This window comes from Phalacrocorax aristotelis, chromosome 7 (assembly GCF_949628215.1).
Source record: "Phalacrocorax aristotelis chromosome 7, bGulAri2.1, whole genome shotgun sequence".
In the NCBI taxonomy this organism is placed as follows: domain Eukaryota; kingdom Metazoa; phylum Chordata; class Aves; order Suliformes; family Phalacrocoracidae; genus Phalacrocorax; species Phalacrocorax aristotelis.
The window spans coordinates 27,579,491-27,605,482 of record NC_134282.1 but is presented as its reverse complement, the minus strand read 5'-3'; the positions used below and the strand labels follow the sequence as shown (position 1 = coordinate 27,605,482).

Below are 25,992 nucleotides of genomic sequence, written 5' to 3'. Positions count from 1 at the left end.
GAGGTTTTACCTCCTCTTTCATAGATGGGGAAGTAACATATATAGGCTGGCTCAGGATATACAGAGATTGCCTGCAGGAAGCCAAGGTTTCACTTCAGACTGCAGGGTTTGGTATGGACAAGAGCTCCAGGGAGAATGATTGGCGGTCCTCTTCACTTGAGAGTCCAAATCTGTTCCTATAGGGAACAGGATTAAGAAACATTAAAATGTCACTATGCAGGCCAAAGTCAGCCTCAAACATAAAAGACACTGTAAGTCCTGAGCCTGCGAGCAGGCTCCTGTTAGTTTTTATGGCATTCTAGTTTCAGTGACTGCAGCTCATGACACCCGGTCTCTGTTTAGTCTTGCAGCTTATCAAGTCCCAGAAGGTCCCTAACAAATTGGTGATATTGCTGGAAACAGAAAAGGAAAAAACACAGCGGAAGGAATATGTTTTTTCTGATTCCAAGGTACATCCACAATGTTTCCTTCATCCCAGCCTGGAGCAGGTACCTGGGTGGGAGTGGTACAAGGGGTGTTCCTTGGCAGAGAGAGGAACTGTTGAAGGACGGTGGTTGGCTTTGCAAAATGAAATTTATCCTTTGTTCTGGAAACATCCAGCAAATGAACAAGTGTACTGTGTAAGGGGAGGTACTGGAGAGAGCAAACATAGGTGCTGTCACTGAGGCAGGAGAACAGAGTGTCAGCAAGCAGTGAGAAGAGGCAAGGAGTCATGTGAGGGTAGCTGCAAAAAGTTTCATACAGACAAACAGGAGGGAAGTCTAGGCTTTCTCCTGACCAGCTCAGCACTCGTTAGTCATGCACAAGCTAAGTGTCTAAGGAAGTACCACAGGAAAGACAGCCTCTTCGAAGGTTTCAGGATAGTGGAGAGCTAATGTGCCCTGCAAGTGTGCTGAGAATTTCCTGGTTCAGCTAGTTTTTCAAGAGGTCATGTTGGAGGAGGTAAGCATCTTGTTAATTGTCTCTGCCTCTCCCGGTCTAGAAGAGAGAAGGATTCTGCCAACTTCTGCAGCAGATGAAGAATAAGCACTCAGAGCAACCAGAGCCTGATATGATCACCATCTTCATTGGGACGTGGAATATGGGTATGGGCTCCTTTCTGATATGGGTGCTTCTTCAGACACTTGCCAAAACGTGTGCTTACCTGCCATGATGACCTCCAGAACACTGTTCTGTAGCAGATCTGCACACCAGGGCTGTCTTCCACTGGGACAGGGGAAAAGCTGATCTCTAGGCTTATTCTTGCATGCAGTTTGACACTTTTCATGGTTTCAGTCAAAGGACTATAAAGTTGGCCCTGATGGATACTGAAGGATTCCTCCAATGACAGGGAATTGTGGCTGGCACAAAGCTGGTGCAGCAGTGTACGCTATCATCCATCTTGTAGAAAGGTCAGGAGCAATTCCAATAACTGCATATTAGCTGCTTCTGAACCTGGCCAGGGTTATTTTTTCCCATTTTGGGAGAAAAACCTGGTTTAACTGCTGTGAACTGAGATGTCTGTGCTCAGTCATACTTAAGGGGGAAGGTAAAGGCAGTGGCAGGCCAGGAGTACAACTTGCTTTACTCTCCTTTACGCTTGGCTAGCCTTGGCCTTGGTAAGCTAATGAAACAGAAGATGATGGTCAAAGCAGAGTCACTCCTTCATCAGTGAGTCAGGTGGGGTTAATGTGTTTGTCATCTTAGAATAGCATGGCCTGGCTGATATGAAACTGATATGGGACAGAGTGAATGTGAAGCCTATTATTTTTGTCCCCATAGGTTGTCTTAATCCTGGGTTTGACAGAACATATTCTGACTTACGTTGGTGTTTGATTTGTTAATAAAAGGTGCTGCAACTCCTCCAAAGAAGATCACCTCCTGGTTTCTCTCCAAGGGACAGGGGAAGACCCGTGATGACACTGCTGACTACATTCCTCATGACATCTATGTGATTGGCACCCAGGAGGATCCCCAAGGGGAGAAGGAATGGCTGGAGACACTGAGGCAATCCCTGCAGGAAATCACCAGTATCAGCTTCAAAGTGGTGAGGGTTTATTCCAGATATGTAGTATATTCCATAACACGGGCATACAAGGAGAGTACATTGTGCAAATAAAAGAGGGAGAGAAATAAGTGGCATTTTGCCTACACCTCCTCCCCTTCCCTCCCTTTACTGTCATTGCATTTGGATGAGGGAGAGTGAACTGAATCTGTCTGAGGACTCCATGAGATCCTTCCCTGGAGCTGGCTAGATGGGCATACTGCTATGGAGAATGACCCCCCACCGCTGCCAAAGAAGGGACCCTGCCATGGAGCTCCTCTGCCTGCCAGCCTGGAAGCGAGGAGCAGATGCTGAGCACCTGAGTCAAGTGGTGGTGATATTTTGACCTTCATAAAGGAGGAGACTGTAAAACTTTCTGAGCCAGCTGTAGCCTAGATCTCATCCTCAGCTATTGCACTTTCAAAACAGGAGGTAATAGCACACAGGCACAATCATAAAAGAAACTGAACCTTATTAAGACCAGGTTTGGACATTCCTGAGTTTCAGTGATGTCAAGAAACAAACCTAAGCATATCTGGAAAGCCACAGGAGAGCAGGACTTATGACTCTCATGGTGATTGGGAAACTGTATTTTGTGCAAGCAAGGCAATTAAATTATTAACTAGAAAACAGCACTAGAAAATAGGTAGGTCCTTCCTCCCACCTTTGATTAAAATGACTGAAAGCAGATGCTGAGCACAGGAAGAAAATTTGTTTAACGATAAGTACTACAGGGGGAGTCAGAGAGACTGTAGCTACAGCACACCTCACAGGTATGTGCAGAAATATAATCTCTAACCTTCCCATCCCTGCAGATAGCAATCCATACCCTCTGGAACATCAGGATTGTTGTACTGGCCAAGCCAGAACATGAGAACCGGATCAGCCACATCTGCACAGACAATGTGAAGACAGGCATCGCAAACACACTGGGTGAGGAACAGACCCAGTCTTGTCCAAAGAACTGAGATCTGTTTAGTCTGTGCCAAAACTGTCTTTGAAATGGAACAGCTCTTTCTCTGCAAGACTCCTTTAACTACATTTATGTGACACTAGTGTTAATAAAGTTACATCCCACTAGCACTGATTATATCTTACCCTGTAAGAGAGAAAATCTATTTGTGTGTATATTTAGCATGCATATATATATATATATGTTTATATTCCCAGCAAACACCTCTGACTGGCTATTGGATTGCTTTTTCTTGGGTTTCAGAAGGAAATTGCACTTCTTTCCCTTCAACTAATTTTATTTAGCATTCTTAGGAAATTTGTTACCATGGTATGTGCTGTATGTATTAATTCTCTCTGTGCTGATTAAGTCAACTTATTTCTCTTCTCCAACCTCTACTTCACTTAATATGTGCTAGGTGCTTTATTACCTTTTCTAAACTCAGCCTGGAGGTGGATTGATTTCTTGACAGTTTTGGCTTACCTTTTCCAGGTAATAAAGGAGCTGTGGGGGTGTCATTCATGTTTAATGGAACCTCCTTTGGGTTTGTTAACAGCCATTTGACTTCAGGAAGTGAAAAGAAACACAGGTAAGATACATCCTCCCCTCTCAAAAATGGATGTTGACCCAGGGTGAAATTCTCTGGGCCATGCTTGGAAGGGAGGGCCCACCAAACAGTCACAAGCATGTTTTCCTGACCATAAAAGCTTATTAAATATCTTCTGGGAGAGCAACCTGTGCTAAAGACCCTGCTCCCTGTGTCACCATTTAAATAAGGGACTTCTGCTATATGGCCAAACGACATAGGTACAGGTGAAATGGACAGCAAAATTATTTCAGAGCCAAGAGTAAAGGTCTTGCACAACATTTGTGTGACCTGTCCTGCAAGCCCAGTGCATGAGGAAAACAGTTCCCTGATCTACAGTGTTTTGGAGAGTTGTGGGAAGGCTTTTTACATCCCAGAATAATGTGTTGAAGGCGACTGTCTGCCTCCTCTCTGTAGGCAGTGCTGTGAGCACGGGAGCTGTGGTGCACCCTGGGGCACAGCTGAGAAAGATCCTGCTAGGCAGAGCATGCTGTCAGGAATACCAAGAGGGAGGTACGCAGCACAGAAATATCTTCATGATGGCTAGTTCTCTATACCCAGCTGTGAAATGAGTTTCCATGGTTTAGGCAGGTTCTGTGCAGCACAGGACTGGAAAGCAGAGATTCCAATGTTGGTGGGAGATCTGTGCCCACGTTGGGAGGAGCTGGAGCAGTTGGAAGGAATTGTTTCGAAAGCAAAGAGGACTTGAAATTAAGAGGTTGGCTTTGCTGTCTTTCCCAGTGCAGGACCCAGAAAACAGATGGTGTGGGATTTCTGCACAGGGTCTTTGCCACTGATGGAGTTAACTTCTATGGAATGGTTCCCCAGGGCCTGTAATAGCTGCCAAAATCTAGTTATGTGTTTGCTGTTGAAAGCTGAAGGCAACAGTCTAATGCTAGGTTTCTAGGACATGCAGCTCAGAAAAGCACAGTCCCAGAAGGCAACAAAAATGGCTTTAGGACAGCTTTCCATCCTTTCAATTCAGGTGGAAACAGTCTGACACCCAAGGTAGAGCAGCCTGCAGCTGCTGTAAATGCCACTCTCCCCTCTTCACAGCAGGCTGCCCTCCTGCTCCCCAGCTCCCCAGACCACACACAGACCAAGCTGAAGCATGAGAGCTGTGCTGCGTTGCTGGTTGCACAAAGTAGGTTGGCTTACACCAGGAGACACTGACTGCATTACCTGGGCCTGCCTCCTGAGATGCAGTGCAAAGCAGGAGTGGCAAGTTCTCGGCTTCTAATCTGCTCTTCTCTAGATGTTGAGCCACATTGTTTCCTGCCTGGCAAAGTGGCAGTATCTGTCGGCCCAGGCATTTAGAAATTGCATGACACTTTAGTATGTCAGGCAGATGTTTCTTGTCTTGACAGACGCAACCAGAACTACACGAGTATCCTGCGCTTCCTGACACTGGGAGATAAGAAACTGAGTCCATTTAACATCACTCATCGCTTTACTCATCTTTTCTGGCTGGGAGACTTGAACTACCGTGTGGAACAGCCCCCAACGGTTAGAGACTCTGCATGAATCCCTGGAGAGATAAATACCATGTTGCTATAGAAGCACTATCTTTTTCTAATCTAGGGCAAGATGGCAGAAAGAGGAGAGGCAGAAGGGATCCCCAGGGCACGGAGTGTGACACCAGTTGAGAGAGAGTGGAAATCCCCTTTGCCCTCTTCAAGGATTAATGGGCCCAGGGCATGCCAGGAATGCCATCAGGCACACTTTGCTGCTCCAGGCAGCATCTCTTCCCCAAACCTCCCAACTCCCCTTCCTGCTGTGAGCGAGCATCTGTCCTTGAACAGCTTGATCCAGAGATTGTCTTTCTGCTCTATTTGGTTAGCTTTAATGGCTCAGAACAGGTCTTCAGAAACAGGCAAGCCATAATAAATACTGGATAGGTTTCAGTAGGCGGGAGACAACAGCAAGCCTGGTGTTGATGTGCATCTGATTGTGTGTGAGCATGTGTCTATGCTTGTGTAGGGGATGTGTGGGCATTTTGATGCCTGTTTCGATAGACAAATATTCAGCCACGCAGCAAAGACTGGGGCCTTTCAGTGAAGGGAAAGGTGGGTAAGTGACAGGAGGTACAGCTCTGTGAAACAGTTCAGAAGCACTTGCTGGCTCACCAGTGAAGGGAGTATTTATAAGAAGGTTTTGCATCATCTGCAGCTCTGCTGTTTCCCTGTTGGCAGGAAGCAGAGAATATTATCCAGAAGATCAGGCAGCAGCAGTATCCGGAGCTGCTGGCTTTCGACCAGCTTCTCATAGAGAGAAAGGACCAAAAGGTGTTTCTGCAGTTTGGTAAGATTCTAAGTTTGTTGGCAGGTTCCTCTCCCATTTCTAGCAACTTTCCCTGCCAGACTTGATGAGGGCAGGGTGTACAGAGCAGTGGCTGTCTTGCCCAGGTGAGGGTTCTCAATGGGCCAAACTGTAACAGAGCTATCTCTCTGTTTTAGAGGAAGAAGAGATTACTTTTGCTCCAACCTACCGCTTTGAAAGAGGCACTCGGGAGAAGTATGCTTACACCAAGCAAAAAGCTACAGGGGTAGGTGAAAACTGTTTTCCCTTCAGAAGTATATGGCAGAGCAGGTAAAGTAACCCCTACAGAAGGAAGTGACCTAAACCAATCTCTTCATTTTCTGCCCTTGTAGTGTTTTGAAAGGAGTGAATACAAACAAAAAGATTTGACACAAATATGTAGTGCTTGGGCAAGTGAATTTCCTGTTCTTTTGTGAACTGGTCCTTTCCCTTCTTCTTGACATCGCTTCTCCTTTGGTTTGCAGATGAAGTACAATTTGCCATCCTGGTGTGATCGAGTGCTCTGGAAATCATACCCCATGGTGCATGTTGTGTGTCAGTCCTATGGTGGGTAGATAACAGATTGTAGAGAGCAAAGCAATCAGTCTGAAACGGAAGTGACTCAGAGCAGAGTCTGTAGGATCTCCCTGCACTGCCAGGCGCTCAGCATAGAGGGACCTGATGTTAAACCAGGCAGAGTGGAGCTAAATCTCTCTGTAACCTTACAAGTTTGGGAATTAATTCTGTTACTCTGTTATGTGCAGAATACTGCTCAGACAGCTGCAGCTGTCCAGCTTTAGGCCACGCTGTAGGATCACTTAACGCCAGTTATTTCTTGGCAACAACAACCACTTTTCCTGTGCAGTTACCACCAGGAGCTCCCTACTTGATGGTGCCAGCAGGGCAGACAGTCCAGTCTGCAGGGGCTGGAGCTGCAAACATCTTTCTTCTATCAAATCATATTCCAGAAGGACTGTGTGGTACCAAGAGCCTGTTCTCTTTCTTGCTGAGAAGTGTCACAAAAGTGCAGTGCAGGGAGGAGAGGGAGCCCACAAGACTTGTTTAAAAAAAGACTCAGACACTAGTTCCTGAAATTTCATTGACTATATAGGACCAAGCATCTGAGTATGATATTGATAGTTTCCTATGCATGGGATTGAGATGAGGACTGTAGAAGTCTCTTGGGGGATAAAGTGGACTCATCTGATCACAGAGCTGATGATGATGAGGTGTGTGGTCAAAAAAGCACCTCTAGGAAGTCTGGCATCTGCTTTTATACACTATAAAATGGATGGAGCTTGCTGGAGCTCAGTGTGCGCTTAGGTCAAGTCAAGATCTTGCTCACTCACTGTTAATCTTGGGCCATGAGTTGCTCTGTAGCACTGAAGTAGCAGCAGTGTATTCATGTGTGACATATTAGGGCTTTAATTAGCTGTGCTTGTTGCAGAGGCGACCAGGAAGCCTGCAAATGCTTTTTGTATGTGGGGAATCTAACACTGAGAGTCACTTGCAAAATGATATGGTAAAGTTGTGTCTGTTAACCAAATTCTTCATGTATTTTGACAAAAGAGTTACATTCCTATATACTAACATGAGATTATGCAGAAACCCCTTTGACTAGAGACAGTTACCACAGCGACAGTTATGTTTTCTGGAAAATTACTGAATAACATTTCTATCACAGTGACCTCACTGGAGCAAGGCAGTAACTATCCTCCCTTTCTCGTTGGCAGGCTGCACCACTGACATCATGACAAGTGACCACAGTCCGGTCTTTGCCACCTTTGAAGTGGGAGTCACCTCACAGTTTGTTTCGAAGAATGGTTAGTCAGGCTGGGTGCAAGTGTGCTGCCTTCACCTTTGGATATAAAATGCAGTGCTTTGTATATGTTGAAAGAAAAAGCTGATGCTTAAAGAGTCCACTCAAAAATGCTCCCTCTTTATCTCCTACTGAAAATGCCATTATCTTCCCCTCCTCTTTCCTAGACTCCAAGTACACGGATTCCCAAGGGGAGATAGAGTTCCTGCACTGCTACGCTACGCTGAAGACCAAGTCCCAGACCAAGTTCTACATCGAGTTTCACTCTAGCTGCTTAGAAGGTACAGCTTTGCCCATCGTTATTCTTTCTGTCAACATTTTCCCCTTGTTTGGATTAGTTCTCCTTCCTCTTGCTTTGATCTTAATAAACAGCTGTGTAGATCACTTGTTCCAGTGCAAAAAAGGATGTCCTAGAGATTTGTTGAGGTTTACAAGACATCCTATACTGTCAGCAATACAATCCAAAACCCACAGCCATTCAGCTGTAGTCCATGCTTAGACATGTAGCCTTCCACCATTTCTTCAGTCTTGTTTGGAATCTGATCATCTCTTTCTTGAAGAGAAATGTGTTGTCCTTGCTTATCACACAGACAATGTCTATTAAGCAAACACTGGATTGATTAAATTTCTAAATCGTGCCTGCTACAAACAATCAGGTGCTTTCAAAATAAAGCAACTGCATTATGCTAATAAAAATAATTTAATTACCCTGGTTTGAAAAGAATAAGCCAGAGGATCAGCTTAAAGTGAAAGGAGAGACAGTGATTTGATTCTGTAAATGGGACTGTGTACTCACCAGTGCTGCAGATTTTACTCCCTGTCCCTGTGCTGCAGGGCTGAGTCTCAGCTGTTTATGTAATGCGAGCCTACATGTCCTTGCATGTTTTTTTTCTAAGCGATTCCCCATCACAAGACTGCTCCTGTAAGTGGGACATCATGCCTTCAGCGTATGCTTCATCACATTATCGCATGTCAGAGCGCTGTGTCAAAGACAGTTCCATAAAAGATTATTTTTTGGCTGGATCAAAATTTGCATAAATTTCTATGGAAACAGTGTATTAGAAATCTTAAATTAGAATTTCAAAAGTGTGCTATCTTGAGTGGCGTAGGAAGAGCTGTCATGTTTTTATCCTCCGGTCCATGTATGCACTGAGCTTTTCAGTGCCAAGTTTAACTGTAAAATAAAACCTTTTAACAATGCTCCAGTAAAATCACTTTTAAGTTTACTGTGTAAACATTCACCCAAAGCTCAGACTTTAAGCTTCTTTATACTTTTAAAACGTGTGTCCAAGTCGGAAAATAATTGTAGGCCTAGCATCTGAAAAGGATTTGTAGACAAGTTCTTGCTGTCTCTCTTCTGATGAACTCCTTTCTCATTACTTTTGCAGGTTTTGTAAAGAGCCAGGAAGGGGAAAATGAGGATGGGAATGAAGGGGAGCTTGTGGTAAAGTTCATTGATGCTCTTCCAAAGGTAAACTGGGACTATGTTTCTATATCTCCATATGGAAGAGAAGCCTTCCACTTGCATACCATAAGCAATGTTATGTCTTTTGCTTATATAAACATTACTTTCAGGAACATGGTTGTGGTCTTGTTTACACTCAAATGGGACTGTAAGAATGCAGGATGGGCTTAAGCTAAACAGGGTATGTTATAAGCAGGAAAATACTTTCTTCCAAGTATACTTCCATCTGTATCAGGTATTTTGCTGGTCTGATTATGTCACTCAGAAGTGTAACTTTTTTCTCACCTTTTCAGTGAGCATACTATGCTGACAAGTCTTTTAAGGAGGAAAAAAATATTTAGTTCTAGATGGAAAATAAAACAGTTGTGCTGTAGTTTTTGCCCTGTGAGACAAAGTGTTTTTTTCTTGGTATTTTTGAGAAACATTGACTAAATATTTTTTACCTGCATTAAAAAGACCATCAATGGCCAGAAGTAGTATTCTGCATGTCAAAGACAATCTTATCCTTGAGATCGGAGCTGTTGTCCATTTCCTGGCATCGTGGGAGCTGGAAGAACTATCAGAGCTCTTGGAAATGTGCATGTCAGTACCCTTCTGAATAGCCCAAAAGAAGAACTGCTGACTTTGGAAAGACTGCCTTACACTGAGAGGTTGGGGAAAGATTCTACAATAACTGACTGTAACAACAACCAAACAGATTTTTGGGAACAGAATGTAATCAGAGTCCAGATCACTTCCTCCTAGAGCAATTTTCTGTCTGCACTATAGGGAAAAAACTGCAGCTCAGCCCAATGTGTTTGATTTGTAACATTCCGTCTGCTGTGCTGGGAGCGAGAGTGGGGGGACTCTAAAAGTACATAGCCTTCTACCACAGATCTCCAAACATCATTGAAGAGGCTGATCCTGGGGGTGATGTGATACCCTCATGGGTCTGTCCACGGAGTTTTGCTCATTTGGGACTGAAGCACAGGGAGATCTGTCTTCATGTAGACCTCCTATTGTATTGACCCATATTAACTTGTCTTTGCAGCTGACTCCAATTATTTCAGACCCAGAATACCTACTGGATCAACATATCCTGATCAGCATTAAGTCATCAGACAGTGATGAATCTTATGGTAAGTGCTTAGCTCTAAAGTTCTGGATGAGTCAAAATCTACTTAGATTTTTCCAAACTGCTGAAAGAGTGGGAGAGAACAGAAGTAACTCTTACAGACTGAACATCTATGATGCTCTGACTTCTGATTTAGAACTCAATATGTACAAAAATACATTGTGGGCAATATTTTGAGAGGTAGTGATGATTAGAGGAATATGAACTAGAAGCATCAATCTGTGTGAGCTTTAGCAGCCCTAAAAGAGCAGTGGCTTAAAAAGAAAGTACTTTACAGGAATTAAATCAGAAGTCAGTCTGTTTAAATGGGTTTATTCAGAATATAGGAATCCTGTTTCACTTGCACCTACTTGATGCATTCCTCCTTGCGTTAGAAAAGTCATTGTCAGTGCTGCTTGCTTTCAAATTCTAACCAGCCAGAGATTACAGTCCTTGCTCACAGAAGGCACTCTGCTGAAATCCCATTAACTGAAATGGCAGTCACAGGCTCATGTTTTCCTTAACAGTAATGGAAGCTCAGAACGCTGTAGTTACCTGTGGGTGGCTCCAGTGCCGAAATCCTTCACACATATGTGAAGAAGTGAAATGAATGCCCCTGATTTCTCAAGAGATATTGCACTCCTTACTGTCATCCAAAGTGGATTCTCTCTGGTAATCTCAGCCCTGTCAGCATAGTGATACTAGATGACTGACAGGAGAAAGAGATTTCAATGCTTTTTTCTCAGTCCCAGGCTCATTGTGTCCTTGTCATCCTCTAGGGGAAGGCTGCATTGCCCTGCGAATAGAAGCAACAGAATCCTTAGTTCCAATCCATACTGTGCTGACACACCATGGTGAGAAAACAGGGGTCTTCCAAGGTGAAATCAAGTTACAAACTTCACAAGGAAAACAGAGAGAGAAACTGTATGGTAAGGAACGAGATAATCTCTGCAATGCTCACCCTAGAGAATGGATATTCATTCTCAAAAGACTTCTGATAACTGTCAAGGAATTGAAAATTAGGCAAGAGCTTTTGATGCTGACTGCAAGATGTGAGTATTGTTAGTTCTCAGGTGTATACTCTTTCAGAAAGACAGCAGTTCCATCTGGGTGTTTCTTTTTCATCATTCAAGTAAATTCAGAAGACTGAGAGAGCCCCCTGTCTGTCACTGATACTGATTTTAATGAATGGTGATACCGTATTTCCGCTTGCAGTGCATATATGACACGGTGCTGAAGCTGTCCCTGCTCTAGTCACCCTGGGGCACATCTGCAAAGAGCATGTGAGGCTCTCAGGGAGCAGTTCCTCCGCTAAAAGATCACAAACTTTGCTTATTTTCATCTTGCTACCGGTTGTTCTCTTTCAGAGCACAAAAGCAGCCACATGACATTTACTGTTATTGTCAATGGTAAAATGACCTGCATATGACTGGGTGATCATGACCTTTGTATTTCAAGATACAAGCTTTTTCCTAAGTCAACAAAATATGATATGTATTAGTGAGCAGTTGAAAACATAATAGCAACAACTGTTTAAAACTGTCTCACTGTCATTCTTAATACAAGCAGTAACAAAGAAACCTTAGGGAATCAGACTCTGAAGCTGCCAAAACACTCTCTTATGTCTTTTCTTTCCTTCAGATTTTGTCAAGATTGAACGTGATGAAATTGTTGGGCAGAAACCAAAGAACATCAGCAACTTAGAGCCTAGCAAAGACTGGGATCAGACTAACAGGTAAAGGGCAAGTCAGTTACAGAAAACTAGTTGGATCAATAAACGCAAAGCTGGGCTTGCTGTGGAAGCAATATTAATAGGTGTGGTGAGCACTGGGAAGCTGCCTTTGTGGCCAGGGCTGGTCAATGCTTCTGTGCCCAAAGCTTCAAAATCTGAGAATGCATTAGTCAGACTGGGTCCCTACACTCCACTTAAAAAGGACTGTTTTATTTCCAACAGAAAGTCAAAATCTACTCATCTGATGGCCAGAGAGGCAGCAGCCATTGCTCGCTACTGGGGGAGTGCTTCCTCTTCTCCAGACAACCCGGGAAAGGAGGATATGTTACGGTAACCTTGCTGCTTTACCTCTGCCAGCTTGGGGTGGGAAGCTATGCTCAAACTGCCTGTTGTTTCCTTTTCAAGAGTCACATGATGCTTTGGGTAAGGCTGTCCTTTCATTCCAGTTTCACAGGTGCATTTCTTTGCAGGCAGCTTCCTGCCTTCTGCCTGCTAGTCTGTATGGGTACACCTCAAAAGGCCAAATGTCTCTCCTGTTCTTCCAGCAGCATACTCCTCTGCTGTGCAATGCTGCCCAGTGCTGTGATTTGCTGCTTGCTTGGAGCTGTCCTGCTGCAGCTGCCAGCTGAACTGCTGGGCCTAGAAACTCGTAAAAGTCCCTATACATGGCTACAGAAGCTGAGTGCTCTCTGCAGCGCCTGGAAATGAAGCACCTCCCACAGCCAGAGGGGTTATTTGGGGCTGGGGGAAGTAGCCTTGACCCAGCTGCTTCCTCTCCAGTGACCCAGGGGAGAAGGTGCTAACAGGACTCCCACCTGTTCTCTGATTCTGAAGCAACAGTGACAAAAAAAAAAAAAAAAAGAAAAAAAAGTAGGTGGTATTGAATCTAAGCAGTCAGTGGGCACTAACTCCTTTGTAGCTGGGAGGGAGGCAAAAAGAAAATATATTTGTGCATACATCTTTCTAACAATATTTCTTCTCTTCAGCAGCTCCACTCCCACAGACATCAGCAACCCCAACTACCTGGGGATGGCTGCTTTCTCTCAGCAACCCTCTGCAACCAGCCAGCTTAAGCAGATACCTTCACCAGACCAGCCACCTTCTCTGTGGAGCTATGAGCAGCAGCCCAAAGAGACCACCTCTGCAATGGGACAGAGTCAGTCATCCTCCACATCACCCTCCTTGTCACCTCTGTCTCCAAAACCATCCCTCCAGCCTACAGTAAACAGAAGCACTTGTAGTCGGAGTCAAGAGTACCTGTGAGTCTTTGAGTTTTGCACTGGAGCTAGTTCCCTCTCTCCTGTCATTCTGCACAGTCACTATTTCATTATCTGTTCAAGACAAGAGAGTTTAAGCTGCAGCATATTCTTTCAGTCTTTTATCTCTAGAATTAGAAAAAGATAATTGAAGGTCACAAGTGCATACATCACATACTCAAAGAAAGCTAGTGTAGTAGTTCCTCAGACTTTTGTGAAAGGAAAGGCAAAAATATATGTATAAGTTTAATTCCTGGCCGAGAGAAGTGAGGGAGAAGACTACAGAGTTGACTGTTGTAACAAAGAAGAAAAGGGAAGAGTGTGGCATAGATCTTTCCACTGGATGGGAAGGAGAGCTCCTTCATGTGTCATGTGTGATGTACTTTAACTGAACTTCTACATGGACTACTATACAACTGTCCAGCTTGCTATAGAAATTAGCATCCATGTGCTGCATCTATCACAAGTCTTGATGCAGAATTTCCACCCAGCAAATTAAAATATCCTGTCCCTACCCAAATTAGTAAAGTGATGAGGCTATTCTGCCCTAGTGCATGTACACAACCGGTGTCCTTGTTCCAGACCTCTTTTTCATAGTGACAGCTGCTTTCTGAGTCTGGGCTAGAGTTCACTGGTAAATGTATGTGGTACTCTATAAGCCAGAACTTGGAGAAGCCAGAGCTGCAAGCACTACCTCAATCTGTTATGTACCTGACAACACTTCATCATGCTTTCAGCTCTTTGCTCCTGCATATACTGATATCCAGAAAATAACTTAAAGCAAAGAACACAACTCATTTGAAGACATCCAAAGAACATGTGCCACTCTGTGATATTGAGGCTGATCTTTTAAGTATTGTGGCAGTTCTCCAGATTAAAGCATTGCCAAATCAGGTTGAGTCATACAAAACCCATGAAACCTCCCTTGTCCCATGTGCAGCTGTGCTGTCATTCCAGTCTGAGCCTCAATTCAAAGGGCTCAGCTGTGAACACACGATTGTCTCACCCTACAGTATATAGCTATTACTTATATATTGTGCATTTGGGTGCATTAAGGTGTTTTATCCCTTCCCTAGGAATACTGTATGGTAGCAAGAGGAGATTGACCTAGTTGTAAAATGCTACAGTGTGATGTGAGCTCTTACGTTAACTGTCCAGACAGCTATTTCAATCCTCTCTGCCAGATCTGAGGATTCTTATTAATATTTAAATTCAGATTTGTGCATGTTACACAGCCATCAAAGCACTTGGCACAGTTTGGCTCAGTAGCTTATCTATGTTTAAAGAGAAGCCAAGTATCACACTGATAAGACTGTAGTCCAGCAGGGAGTTTACACCTAGATATGAGAGCATATCTGCTTTCAGCTGTCATGTTAATAATGATTAAACAAAGTAAAAACAATACACAATTCTGTTCTCTCCCCCCAAGTTTAATTGTTACCCTGTTACCTCTTTGCACAGTCAGTTTAATTTTATCATGCTCATTTCCTATTAATTTTCTCTTTAAATCAGTCAGTGTCTCTTGCCTGCTCTTTACAAGTCTCCTTTTTACACTGCTTTGATGACTGTAGGCCACCTGAACTGGGGAAAACCACAGCAGAGCCTGTGCCTCAGGAGGAGGGACAGCAAAAGCCAGAGATGTTTGAGAACCCGCTGTATGGCTCTATGGGCTGTAAAGGCAAGGTGGCATCAAAGAAAGAGCAGGACTACCCCAAGGCCTTGCGAAAAGAGCAGCCACCACTGCCCGATCAGAGCTTTCATCTCACAAAGTCACAGGAGCCTGAAAGCAGCAAGACCTCTGGCAAACAACCATCACCACCTTTCCTGGTCCCTACACAGAGATTTCGGTCCTATACCTGCTCCGGTCAATCTGAAGAAAAGAATACAGGTGAAAAGACACAAGGCAAACCAAAGATGACTACATCATCAGAAAACTCAGCACCGCTAAAAAAACTAGTCAAGCCATTGAGGTCTGAAGTTAGTCCAAGCATCCAGGGACAGCAAAACAAGCCGCCCCTTCCTTCGAAGAGCCGGGCAGTGCTGGACATGCAGAACTCCAAGGGCCGAGACTATCGGGACAGTTCAGAGCTGCCGCACTCTGCGAAGCATCGGACAGAAGAGGGACCAGTTGGCAGAACAACTACACCGGTGTGTTACTTGTGGGAATAAGGCAGGGTAGAACTTTTATTAGACTGTGGTGCCACAGCAGAATACTACTAGAGTATTACTGGCTTAATCACTGTGCCCTTATTCTGCATTTCCTAACCAAGCTCAAAGCACTGTCCCACAAACCTGCAGGGCTTGGAGAGCAGGGGATGCAAGGAAGTATCTTAAAGCAACATTGCTGCAGCAAATGTCACATTGTGAAACCATGGCCTTAGTTTTGCATGAAACTTTAACTACTTCTGGACTTAAGGTTGATGGCCAGAAGAGGAATGCAAATAGTCAGATACTTTGTTATTGCTTGTTTGGTGCATACGGCATTGTTTCTGAGAAAGTCCAAACTTGGCCTGGCAGCACAAACCTACAGTATTGCTAACAGATTTGCTTTGCTGTAATTAACAAAAAGATTATTAAAAGTAGTTCTCTACGGGAAACACTTATCGACTTAGAACAGTGGTGTCCAAAAACATTATTGAACCCTCTACAGAAAAAATCACACATCTACTTTTCTGGTCTGGTGGGTTTTTCGTTGTGGGCTTTTTTCCCCCACCCAAACATCATGAGCTAGATGAGGGGTAGGGGAGGTCTTAGTAATGGGTTTGGGAGGAAAAAAGAGAGCCCTTTTGAGCAAGCTGTAGTATTTTTTTTTCTTTCTCCATCAAAACTTTTAGAATTGACAGTAGACAAGCTGATGTCTTCTCTTGTCTCTACAGTGAATATGACATGGGAGATGGCACCCTAGGAAGAATCCTGATGGGAAGAAAGATGGAGATTACTGCTTTGTTCGCACTGATGTCCTCTGGTCTGGTTCTAAAATGACTGGGGATTTTTATTTCTAAGGATGTATCTGTCTCTATGATTCTGAAAGTGTTGTAGCTGAGAAGATTATTCTATGTGGCTCAGACCAAGAGGAGCCAGGACCACAATACCAAATGCAAGTTAGCCTTTTGTAGTGTCACTTTGGTACTTCTATTAAGAGGCAGGTGGTTAAATACATGCATTAGTAAATGTTTTGAAAAGAGGAAGGTACGGCACAAGGACTAGGAGGTGGAAGGGGTGTATTTAAAGAACCCCATTTCTACAAAAGCAAAATTTTTATTTTGTGTTACAGAATTCATATTAAAGAGTAATATGTAAAAGAAAGCATTTTGAAAGCGGTACAGCTCCAAAAGCATGTCCTATCTGTGGAGCAACGAGTTAGGGGAGGGTGGGAAAAGAGTTTCAATAGCAGATACCGATGAATGTCACACACTGTCAACGGAGCCAGGTTTTCCTCTAGTGTGAGCTCCCAGGCTACACATATGCATTATTCAAGCAGAGTGTGAGGGCTGGCCCTTGGCACTGTAGCTCTTTTTTTTCCCCAGTAGGTAGTGCTGTAGTACCCCTAACAAACAAAGGGAAATATCAGGACTCAAGCAGAAATCGGAGAACAGGCAGGGTTCCTAGGCAGCCTAGCAGTATAGCTGCCCGAAGGGACAGACAGCAGTCATTCCAGCCTGTTTTATAGTAAGCACTCTGCTTTTGAAGGACACTGGCCAGCTGGTTCTGTAGCATTCTTAATGCTGACCTTACTGTACACTTTTGTTCATTGTCTGAGAATGAATAATGTTAATGTACCTGTATTTTCTGTTATAGTCATGTTAAGTGTTAATGCCATGGTTACAATTAGGCTATGCCTGTTTGTGACTTAATCGTGCTATTGTTTCCATGTTTATTCCTTAAAAATAATAAAATAGTCACCTTTCTGATCATTCTTTGCTGAAAATTCAGAACTGTCGTCCCGATTTAGCTGTAGCTCGCTCAGCGAAAGTAGCCCCTGACCAGAAAAAAATGCCAAAAGCACCAAGGAGTGTAGGGAAGATTCAGCAATGCCACTGTGATATTGCAACTGAGGATGCGTTTTTCTGTGTGCACCGACCCTTTGTAGATACAGCTGGCTTAAAAATTCCAGCACCTGTTAGCAGCTACAGTTACTAATTTTGTGAGTATAGAAAACGTACAGTAATCTTAATGCAGCAGAAGAGGCCAAGCATAGGCTTGTGAGAACGGGTGGAAGAGGACAATCTGTAAGGTAGAAATCTTTTTAAAAGAGAAGGTTGTCTGCCATGCAGGTTGTAGTTTCAAGGCATCGTTACCAAAACACCTGACTGTCTAACCTGCAAGTCAGCAAGACAGGCCCTGAGCTTACATTCCTCTTGCTTTATTCAATAGAATCCTTTCTGTGTAATCCCCATAATTCAATAGCTGTGGTATTTCCTGGCCCTGGGGAGCATTTCACTTTTCTGTTCCAGATTGCAGAAGAACTCATACAGCCACAGAGTAAAACCTTCCTGCAGCAGGTGAGCTTTCTGTCCAATACGGAGAGTTAGATCAGTTTCTACTAATTCTGTGGTGTGTTCTTGTATGGTCAGAGATGGAAATGTGACAGGATTTCTACAAAAAGTTTTTAACTTCTCAACAATCAGACAGGCTCACATTTTCTGTGTTTATCCACTGACTTCCTAAGCTTCAGAAAAGAAAGTATATTCCCCAAAGTTTGCAAAATAAAAGCTTGATATAAAGCAAGGATAGCTTCTTGCAAAAATGTTCTCCTAATTGGGAATACTACATAAATTTGGCACAGATTTTGCAGATGAGCAGAGTTTGTTAACACTGGACTTACAAAGGTTTAATATAACATCCAGGTATTTGATTTGGCCTATACTTTAGAAAGGCTTATTGCTGGGGGAGAAGAGAAGCTCTCTGCCAAGCTTCTGGCAGAAAAAAATGCATTACTATTCCCATGCTAAAAAATGCATTACTTACCCAGCTTGAGAGCTGGCTAAGAATTATAACTTGTGGCTCCTAAGAGCATCTGAGTTATTCTCTATGACAGGAACGATGGCAAATGCCACCACACTTTTTGTAAGTGGAAAATGTTCAAAAGAAGGCTCTGTAAAGAGCTTTCTGAGGCTTTTGCGGAAGAGAGAGTTCTCAGGTGAGCAGCTTATACATAGTGTGGTAGAGATGGGCTGGTGCAAAAAATGTAGTGGGACACTGCATAATTACTTGTCTTCATAGTAAGACTAGCTGTACCTTGAGATGGTAGAGTTGATGATGCCAACTGTACGAGCTTGCCAGGTGTGAATATTAGAAAACTGAATTAGAAAACAAATAAGTCTTGTGCTTACGTTTGTTTTGTTTCATTTTTACTTTCTGTCATAAAGCCTTTAAGATAATATCTACTGGTTTTACTGCCTGTGTCCTGAACCAGATGAAACTGGGACTGAACACAGGCTTCTTCTTTCTCTTATCCCTGGGCCTATGACTCTCTTGCCAAATGAGGCACATTTTTCTGCAGTCTCTGTTATTGTCCAATTAAGTTGGATGAGTTGCAGTATGAGTAGAAGACATTAAGTGAAGGGTATGAATTGTCCAAAAATGTACTGCTTTCCCTGAGATGTAGTACCTATCCATAATCTTCTGGTGTCCTTTATTTTAAGTTCTTAAAATAGGTGGAGTTTTAGTGTACTTATTTCCATGGAGACCCAGCTGTCAAATGCTTTAAGTCCCCAGCTACAGGATGTAATGTTGTAGAACACTCTTAACTTTTTAAAACTGTGTTTCCTGCCTGCACAAGTGTACTTGTCCTCTCAACTGTAAAACTATCACAGGGCACTGTTAAAGCTTGTCCTAAAATGCAGTAATGGGCTACATATTTCCTTCCTGGTAAAGGTAGGGTCTTACAGAAAATGGCTCAAGAGGGAGGGAAAATAGGAGGAAAAAAAAAAATGAAGATGAGTTAGTCACTCCAAAACAGCAAGGGGATAACTTTGCTGTTCTTAGAAATTATGTTGCTTTGGCCTCTAGTCTGTTGGGGACAAGCACTCTCTTTTTATACAGCTTAAAACTAACAATTTAGTCACTATCCTCACATTTGTTTTTAAAATGAAAATTTTTCTAAAATTTTTACCACATTTTTCCATTGTCCTTGTGATAGCAGTTAAATTAGTCCATGTGACTGAAGGAATGTATTGTCCAAAAATGAACTGATTCCTCCCCAAACAAAGCTCCTAATTTTTATAGAATTTTGAAGGCTCATATATTTGTGCATGATTAAACCATGGGTGTCAGGACTAGCTAACTGACCAAGGTGATCCCGGGCAACTCCCAGAGATCTCCGAACCAATGGCCCCAGATGGCAACAGATGGGTTGGAAATGCACAATATCCAAATACTTCTTTTTTATTTCCCTAATCTCTGCCTGAGAGAAATCCACACTTTGCCCTCTAGAACATTTACTAAGGAGACTCCATCCCTACCCTCATTTGTTATATCCCTTGACATAAATCATAGATGCAGCAGGTGGACTTTGCATTAGGAAAGTTTAGGTGACAGTGAAGGCTTCTATTGATCTGCAGTAACAATCGGCAGTCTGGTGCTGTAACATATGTCAGCTGCATCTGCATGGTGCTTGTTTTGTTGAGACTGAAGTATTAAAGACGGTCAGTGACTTTCCCTATTTTCTTTCCACAGCTGAAGCAAGAGCTGAGTACAGCTGGAACTGACACAGCTGCTCACATCTGCCCCCTAAGAGGTGCTGCAGTCACCAGTGCATTCCTGCAAGTGCCTATGAAAGGGGGTCATTATGCAATTGCTACAGTACCCAAACAGTCATTTCAACATGCCAAACTCCCCTAGTGCAGAAAAGGTGTTAGCTGTAGAGGTACAAGATGTTCTAGAATCTATATATATATGCAAACATCGGGTTATTATTCACATGAATATGGAAAAGATCTCCTTTCTAATTCCACAGTGTGCGCATGGTGGTGTTTCAATTGTGGCTCTTAATAAGTATTTTAGAATTGCATTTGTGTTAAAACTTCTGAAGCCTCTCAGAAATTCTTTTGCAGCTGAATCCCAGGTTGAGGGAAGAGAGAGATTTCTTTTTACCTACTGTAATTTGCTATATTTTTTCTGATGCATAATTAGATGAAGCATTATCTCATTATGCATCACCAAATTTCCATGAACTTCTGTTCCCAGTTCACTACTATTATCCTATTTTATTATTTTATTTACAAATCATCTTTTTACTAGCCTCCCAAGTCAGCTAAACAAAAGGTACGTTAGACGTGCAGAGATTAATTCAGCTCTGCAGAACTATCTGCTGGGCCACAACGTCTTATACATTAATCCAGTCTTTATTGCAGCCATGGTTTATTTTTGTCACAATTCTGCTTTATTTGATTTCAGCTTCTAGATATGAATAAAAGGTTTGCCTGAAAAGGCTCGGTTGTTGCAAACACATGGAAGGGCTTCAACGTGTCCTTTTAGATGAAAAATAACTGTCATTCTTCTGTAGCATCCAGAGAACGGTAATCAAAACTGTATTCTCAAAAATCCAGTATTGCAGGAGACGTCATGAAGTATAGCCATGAGCATTTCCTGAGATCTGGGCGTTGGACTAGGCAACTATTCTGTGCATCTGTGATTATATTTAAATGAAACCATTCTGTGCCAGGGATGGTAATCTATTACACATTATGGTTAGTACTAACACTTTATTGCATTTTTTCCAAGGTCTGGTCTAGATTGCATACAGAATAATGTGAGGTTAGATTATATCACAACTAATAGAGTTAAAGATGGCAAACATCAGGGTAGTAAACGTTGTGCTCACAAAAGAATGAATTAATGGGAATGGATGAAGGAGACCAGGTCCAGCAACAACCAGGAAGGTTGGAGAAAAAAGCAACCAACAAGGTAGAGACTTTGTGGAATGAGAGAGAATCCAGCAGAAGGGAGGTGGCTAAAAGCTGTCTCCAATAGAAACAGATCAACCCAGAGAAGGAAAGCAGGAAAGACAGCAAAGAAACTGGAAAAGAGATGAGACCTTTGCAATAGAAAGGATGAAGAGTTAGCACAGAAATTACGTCTGCTCTGTACTTCACAGCAATTTGCATCTTCAAAATTATAGCTTGTAAGCACAAAGAAAATGACCATATGTAGGAAATGTTTCCTCTTTTCAAATGTAAACTCAAAGATCCAAAACAAAGCTTAATTTCAAAATTGAGCTTTGAATTTAACTTAGCCTTTGGGAAGGACAGTGGTGATCAGCATCTTCCCAGAAAATGAAAATTTTCAGTTCTAAGTCAGAAAGCAGCAAAGGAAGTAACCGAATCCAAGCACCAAGCTTCAGTCCAACCTTGCAGCAGTGAGGCGAGTTCCACTCACCTCTGAGCAAGGATCTGTTTCATCACTTGAGTGTCAATCACAACATGGCCATCTCGGCACAGAATCTCTGAAAAATTTGGCTGGAAGGGACCCTGAAGGGATGCATGCAATCCATTCACTATACTAGCAAAGGATAAACTACAAAATTCTTCACAGAGGAGTGTTTTTAACTGGCCTTATATACCTCCAGCATGGGAGTTTCTCATCTTCCTCAGGCAGCCTGTTTGAGTGCTTTGCTATCCTTACCAGCCCTTCCTCATCTCTAGTGGGTATTTTCTGGTAGATTTTAAGCCCTTGTAGTCTAGTCCTGTCCCCTGTGAGCAAGAAGCTCGGGTTATTGTCTTAATATTCTGACACACCATATTTATATACTGCTGTCATGATTCCTGTCAGCCACCCTCTCTTTAGAGTAAACAATCCCAAATGCCCAAATCTTTTCTCTGGATCAATTCTTCTATATATTTTGGTCATTCCTGCTAGGCTACTTCAATACACTCAATTTTTCTTGAAATGTGCTGGCTAAAGCTGGACATGTTTCCACCAGAAGCCTTGCTCTTGCCAACTAAAGGGGAAGGATCATTTCATGTCTCTTGCTAATGACTGCCCTGTTTATCTCCAAGATGAAGGTTTGCCTTTTTTCGTGATAGCATGCTGTTGCTGACTTGTGTTCAGCTGGTGAACCAATACAAGCCCTAGGTCCTTTCCTACAGATCCTTCTGCATTCGCATGCTCAGTTCCTCCTGCCTGAGGTGGTACTTTGCGTTTATCACTGCTGAACAGCATCCTGTTTGTCAAGAGAATTTTGAACTGGAAACCTGCTCTCCAGCATACTTGCAGTCTTTAGTCTGCATGGGAAACTGCAGCTGCCGCAGGTGTTAAGAGTGGGGCTTGCCATCAGAAACAGAAATGGATTCAGAAGCACAAGAGATGTCACAAAATGGACAGCACCTTCCAGGAGTGCCAAAGGTACACAAAGGGCAGACACAAAGACTCTGAGTGAAATCCTTTTTACGTATGAACTGTAGCATATAGCTTTTGTCTTTAGTGGCACTTTCTGGCTGGCTTAACGCAGTGTTGGACTACATTTAGATCTTGCTTCTTCTCCACCTCCCTGCTCATTTGTAATTAAGTACAAAATGTTGTAATCTGAGGATAAGATTATACCTCTAGAAGGACACTGTGCCCCACATGATGGAGGGTTTAACCTCACAGCTAGGGTGCACAGACTGCACCAGCTTGTGTACTAGGAAAGCTGGTGAAGATGTGGTGTAGTCCCGCGTATAGGCAGACCTGGGTGCAGAAGGAAGTTGTCCCAGTGTTTTTTCTTTTTATCCAAGAGTCTGTGGCCAGTACAGTGCACATTTGACTGCTCTGCCTAGCTCCACGATGAACCTCTCTGACAGGCACTGAATGGCTGGCCCATCACCTGGTAAAGAACTGGCCCTCATGGCAGGTAGATCAATAACATATTTTGATATTAGCCCTTTTTGTGTCTGTACACAATCTTGCATGCTTGTTGCAAGTACCTCTTCTGTCGCAGCTGCTAACATCTGATTTTGTCTCCCTGTGTTTCCCTCTGCTTGTATCTGCTGAAGAGGGTTTTGTTCTCCTTTGCCTTTTTTCCCCTGGTTGCACCATTACCAAACCCACAGCACGCTTTCTACAGGAAGCAAAGTTTCAACCTCTGTGGGTGTAGAATCAACATACTCTCATTGGAGGTATAGATTTTCCTTTTTCACTCTGGTATGAGTTTTCTGAAAATCATTAGATTTGTTAGTTGTCTTAAATTTTTATTCTAGAATTAGGACATTCAACAGCCAACAAATTGACAGATTTTAATGATGGTGGTAGCAGAAAGGTGCTTCAAATGGAGAAAGAAGGCACTTTCAGTCTGAACAAGCTATTTTATCACATGTTCTTGTAACTCTTGTTGATATAAAAGGAGAGCAAGATGACAGATGACAACATGGAGCAGGCATGTGTTATTGAAAGACTGCCAGAAGCTTAAGCTGAATTTAAGAAGAAAAAGGAACTTTGTATTGGAGTGGAAAAAGCATCATTAGCAGGTATTGTAAAAAAAAAAAAATAGATCAGGATATCCTGCCCACTATGGAAATCACAGATTAGAGGAAGCTCGACATCTTTAGCATAGTGTGATTTGTCTAAGATTCAAATACATACAGACGACAATTAATTGAAATCCTTCCCTTAGAACAGTCTAGCAGTTATTGTAAAGAGTAAAACATATATGGTGTTTCCAGTAACTTATCTAATGCTTGAGGACACACTTTTTTCTCATGCCATTTCTGTTCACACTGATTCTTTATCCTGCCATGCTGAAAGAAGTAGTGGAGAATTATTTTCTCCCCCGGTTTTAGTGAGAAAAGCCTATTCTCAGAAATGAGCTGAAGGATTTTTGTTAGAGAGGCTGAAGGAAAGCAGGTGGTTGGCAATGCAAAGGTAGTGAGAGACTTTGGGGCTGATTATATATTAAGGCCAAGGTATAAGCCTCGGGAGAGGACTAACCAAACCTGAACCCTGTATTTTTGCCTTCTCCCTTTTTCTCATGCTTCATGTTTGGTTTCCTCTTTTTCTGCAGAGGATTAAGGTGTAGAGAAGATGATTGTAAAGGATGAATGTCTTTCAACATTGCCTTCAGGAGTTCAGTAACTAACTATATCTGCGGAATTAGGACTTAAGCTTACAGTTACAAGTAATTCTACAGTTTTTAAACATCTGATTTTATGACGTATAAGCAGAAAAAAAGTAGGCTGTGTGCTTACACTTGACCAAACTAGTTTGGTAGAAAACATTAACAACCTCATGTACTGTATTTGATAAGACAGAGCTATGCTTGAACTATTATTAACTCAGCCAGAAGCATGCTCTCCTCCAGTGTAATAATCTAGTGAATCATCTATTTTATTCTGTTGCAATTTAATAATTGCATGCTCATTCATTTACTCGAAAGAAAAATAAAACAATTGAGGTAGCTAAAGATGAAAAGCTTTATGAATCCTGCCCAACTTCAAATGAAATTACAATAATATGGTTACCTAACACATCACTGAAGAAGTTAAGCAGTTAAAAGCAAAGCAATGAAGCAAGCCGTTACGGATTTTTACATTTGCCAGAGAATGTGTGGTTTCTCCCTGACACTGGACACGATGTGCTAGTGCAGTGAAGGCTGCCCTTGTAGTTTATGCTGTGTTCCAAGTAATTTTTCAAAGCAATTCTGTCTTAAAAACCCCCAAACCGCACTTCATTTCGCCACCATGCTCCTTGAACAGCTGTGTAACTCAGTAAAGCTTCACAACTGATGCTCTGTGTGCCCTGCTGGAACTGGAGGTTGCCTTGTGGTGGAGATTCAGGGGAAAAAAAACTACAAAAAACACTCAACAAATAGTCTTGCAGGTCTCCATGTCAGGCACTGTGTTACATCACCCTTTTGCTAGTGGTATAGCTTTTAGTATTACATGTTCATTCACAGTAATAATCTTAGTTTAAAAATAGAAGGCAAAGGCATGAACGTTAAGACTCATGGGTGGCAAGCCAGCACACGCCCTCGGTGCCACACATGCACCATTTAGTTCACCAAAGCCTCATCAAAGTGTCACGTACTACTTGTCTCTGCTAAGTGACCTAATAGCAAAAGCTTTTGTTATTCTTTTAGGGAACCTATTTATGTATGAGTCACACTTTCTGAAACGGTGCCCTTTCGTCCCCTCTTTTAAAAATTAGAAATATCAGGAGATCCTAGTGAACCTGTGGCGCATTCTGTGCTTGGATCATTCCAAAAGATCTGTGATTTTAATTGTATCAGCTTCGAATTGCGTAGAATTCCCAGCTCCATCCCATCAGATGCACAAGGGAGGAAGGGAAGCTATGCAGGCTTCAAGGAGCAAGCCAGGAGATTTACTTTTTCCCACCCCCCGACGGGTGACCCCAGTTAGGGCTGCGCTTTCGGGCGCCGGCCATTCCCCTCCTTTTGGTCCAGCTCAGAGGGTCTGAGCATTCAATGTCCCGAACAACCCACTCCTGGCCCCCCGCCCAAAGCCACACGCAGCCTGGCCCGCGAAGGGAGCACCCAGGCGCCGGCGGGACGCTGGTGTCCCCCTCGCTAACCGCAGCTATCGGTATTTATTTCGGCCAGCATGGCAGGGGCCGTGCCCTCCCGCTGGGACAGCCCGCATCCGCCGACCGCTCCTGCTAGAGCGCGGCGGCCGCGGCCGCCTGAGGGTAGGTGGAGGACTGGTGCATGCGCCCCTGAGGGGTGGGTAAAGCTCTCCTAAGATGGCGGCATGGGCTGGATGGTGGCGCTCGCCGCTCTCAAGATGGCGGCAGTGCACCGACGCGCTACCGGGAGGGGGGCATAAAATGGCGCGGTGC

The 25,992-nt window shown here is 43.2% G+C and overlaps 1 protein-coding gene across 4 annotated transcripts in view; it reads left to right on the top strand.

Moving 5' to 3' along the window:
• The window catches only part of INPP5D (inositol polyphosphate-5-phosphatase D), a 55,061-nt gene extending 37,921 nt beyond the window's left edge, over positions 1 to 17,140 (top strand). Inside the window, exons 10-28 of one of the 4 annotated variants that reach the window (XM_075099435.1) lie at positions 343 to 449; positions 983 to 1,085; positions 1,830 to 2,026; positions 2,839 to 2,956; positions 3,468 to 3,564; positions 4,929 to 5,067; positions 5,754 to 5,862; positions 6,018 to 6,106; positions 6,345 to 6,426; positions 7,593 to 7,682; positions 7,846 to 7,959; positions 9,067 to 9,149; positions 10,174 to 10,261; positions 11,016 to 11,165; positions 11,878 to 11,971; positions 12,191 to 12,298; positions 12,958 to 13,227; positions 14,796 to 15,372; positions 16,101 to 17,140. In XM_075099435.1, coding sequence (XP_074955536.1) covers positions 343 to 449; positions 983 to 1,085; positions 1,830 to 2,026; positions 2,839 to 2,956; positions 3,468 to 3,564; positions 4,929 to 5,067; positions 5,754 to 5,862; positions 6,018 to 6,106; positions 6,345 to 6,426; positions 7,593 to 7,682; positions 7,846 to 7,959; positions 9,067 to 9,149; positions 10,174 to 10,261; positions 11,016 to 11,165; positions 11,878 to 11,971; positions 12,191 to 12,298; positions 12,958 to 13,227; positions 14,796 to 15,372; positions 16,101 to 16,103 — 2,618 coding nt within the window. In that variant the 3' untranslated portion in view covers positions 16,104 to 17,140. Of the gene's footprint in view, positions 1 to 342; positions 450 to 982; positions 1,086 to 1,829; positions 2,027 to 2,838; positions 2,957 to 3,467; positions 3,565 to 4,928; positions 5,068 to 5,753; positions 5,863 to 6,017; positions 6,107 to 6,344; positions 6,427 to 7,592; positions 7,683 to 7,845; positions 7,960 to 9,066; positions 9,150 to 10,173; positions 10,262 to 11,015; positions 11,166 to 11,877; positions 11,972 to 12,190; positions 12,299 to 12,954; positions 13,228 to 14,795; positions 15,523 to 16,100 lie in introns of those variants that run through there. The other 3 variants (XM_075099434.1, XM_075099432.1, XM_075099431.1) reach the window with 3 other exon arrangements.
• The last annotated feature ends 8,852 nt before the right edge of the window (positions 17,141 to 25,992 follow it).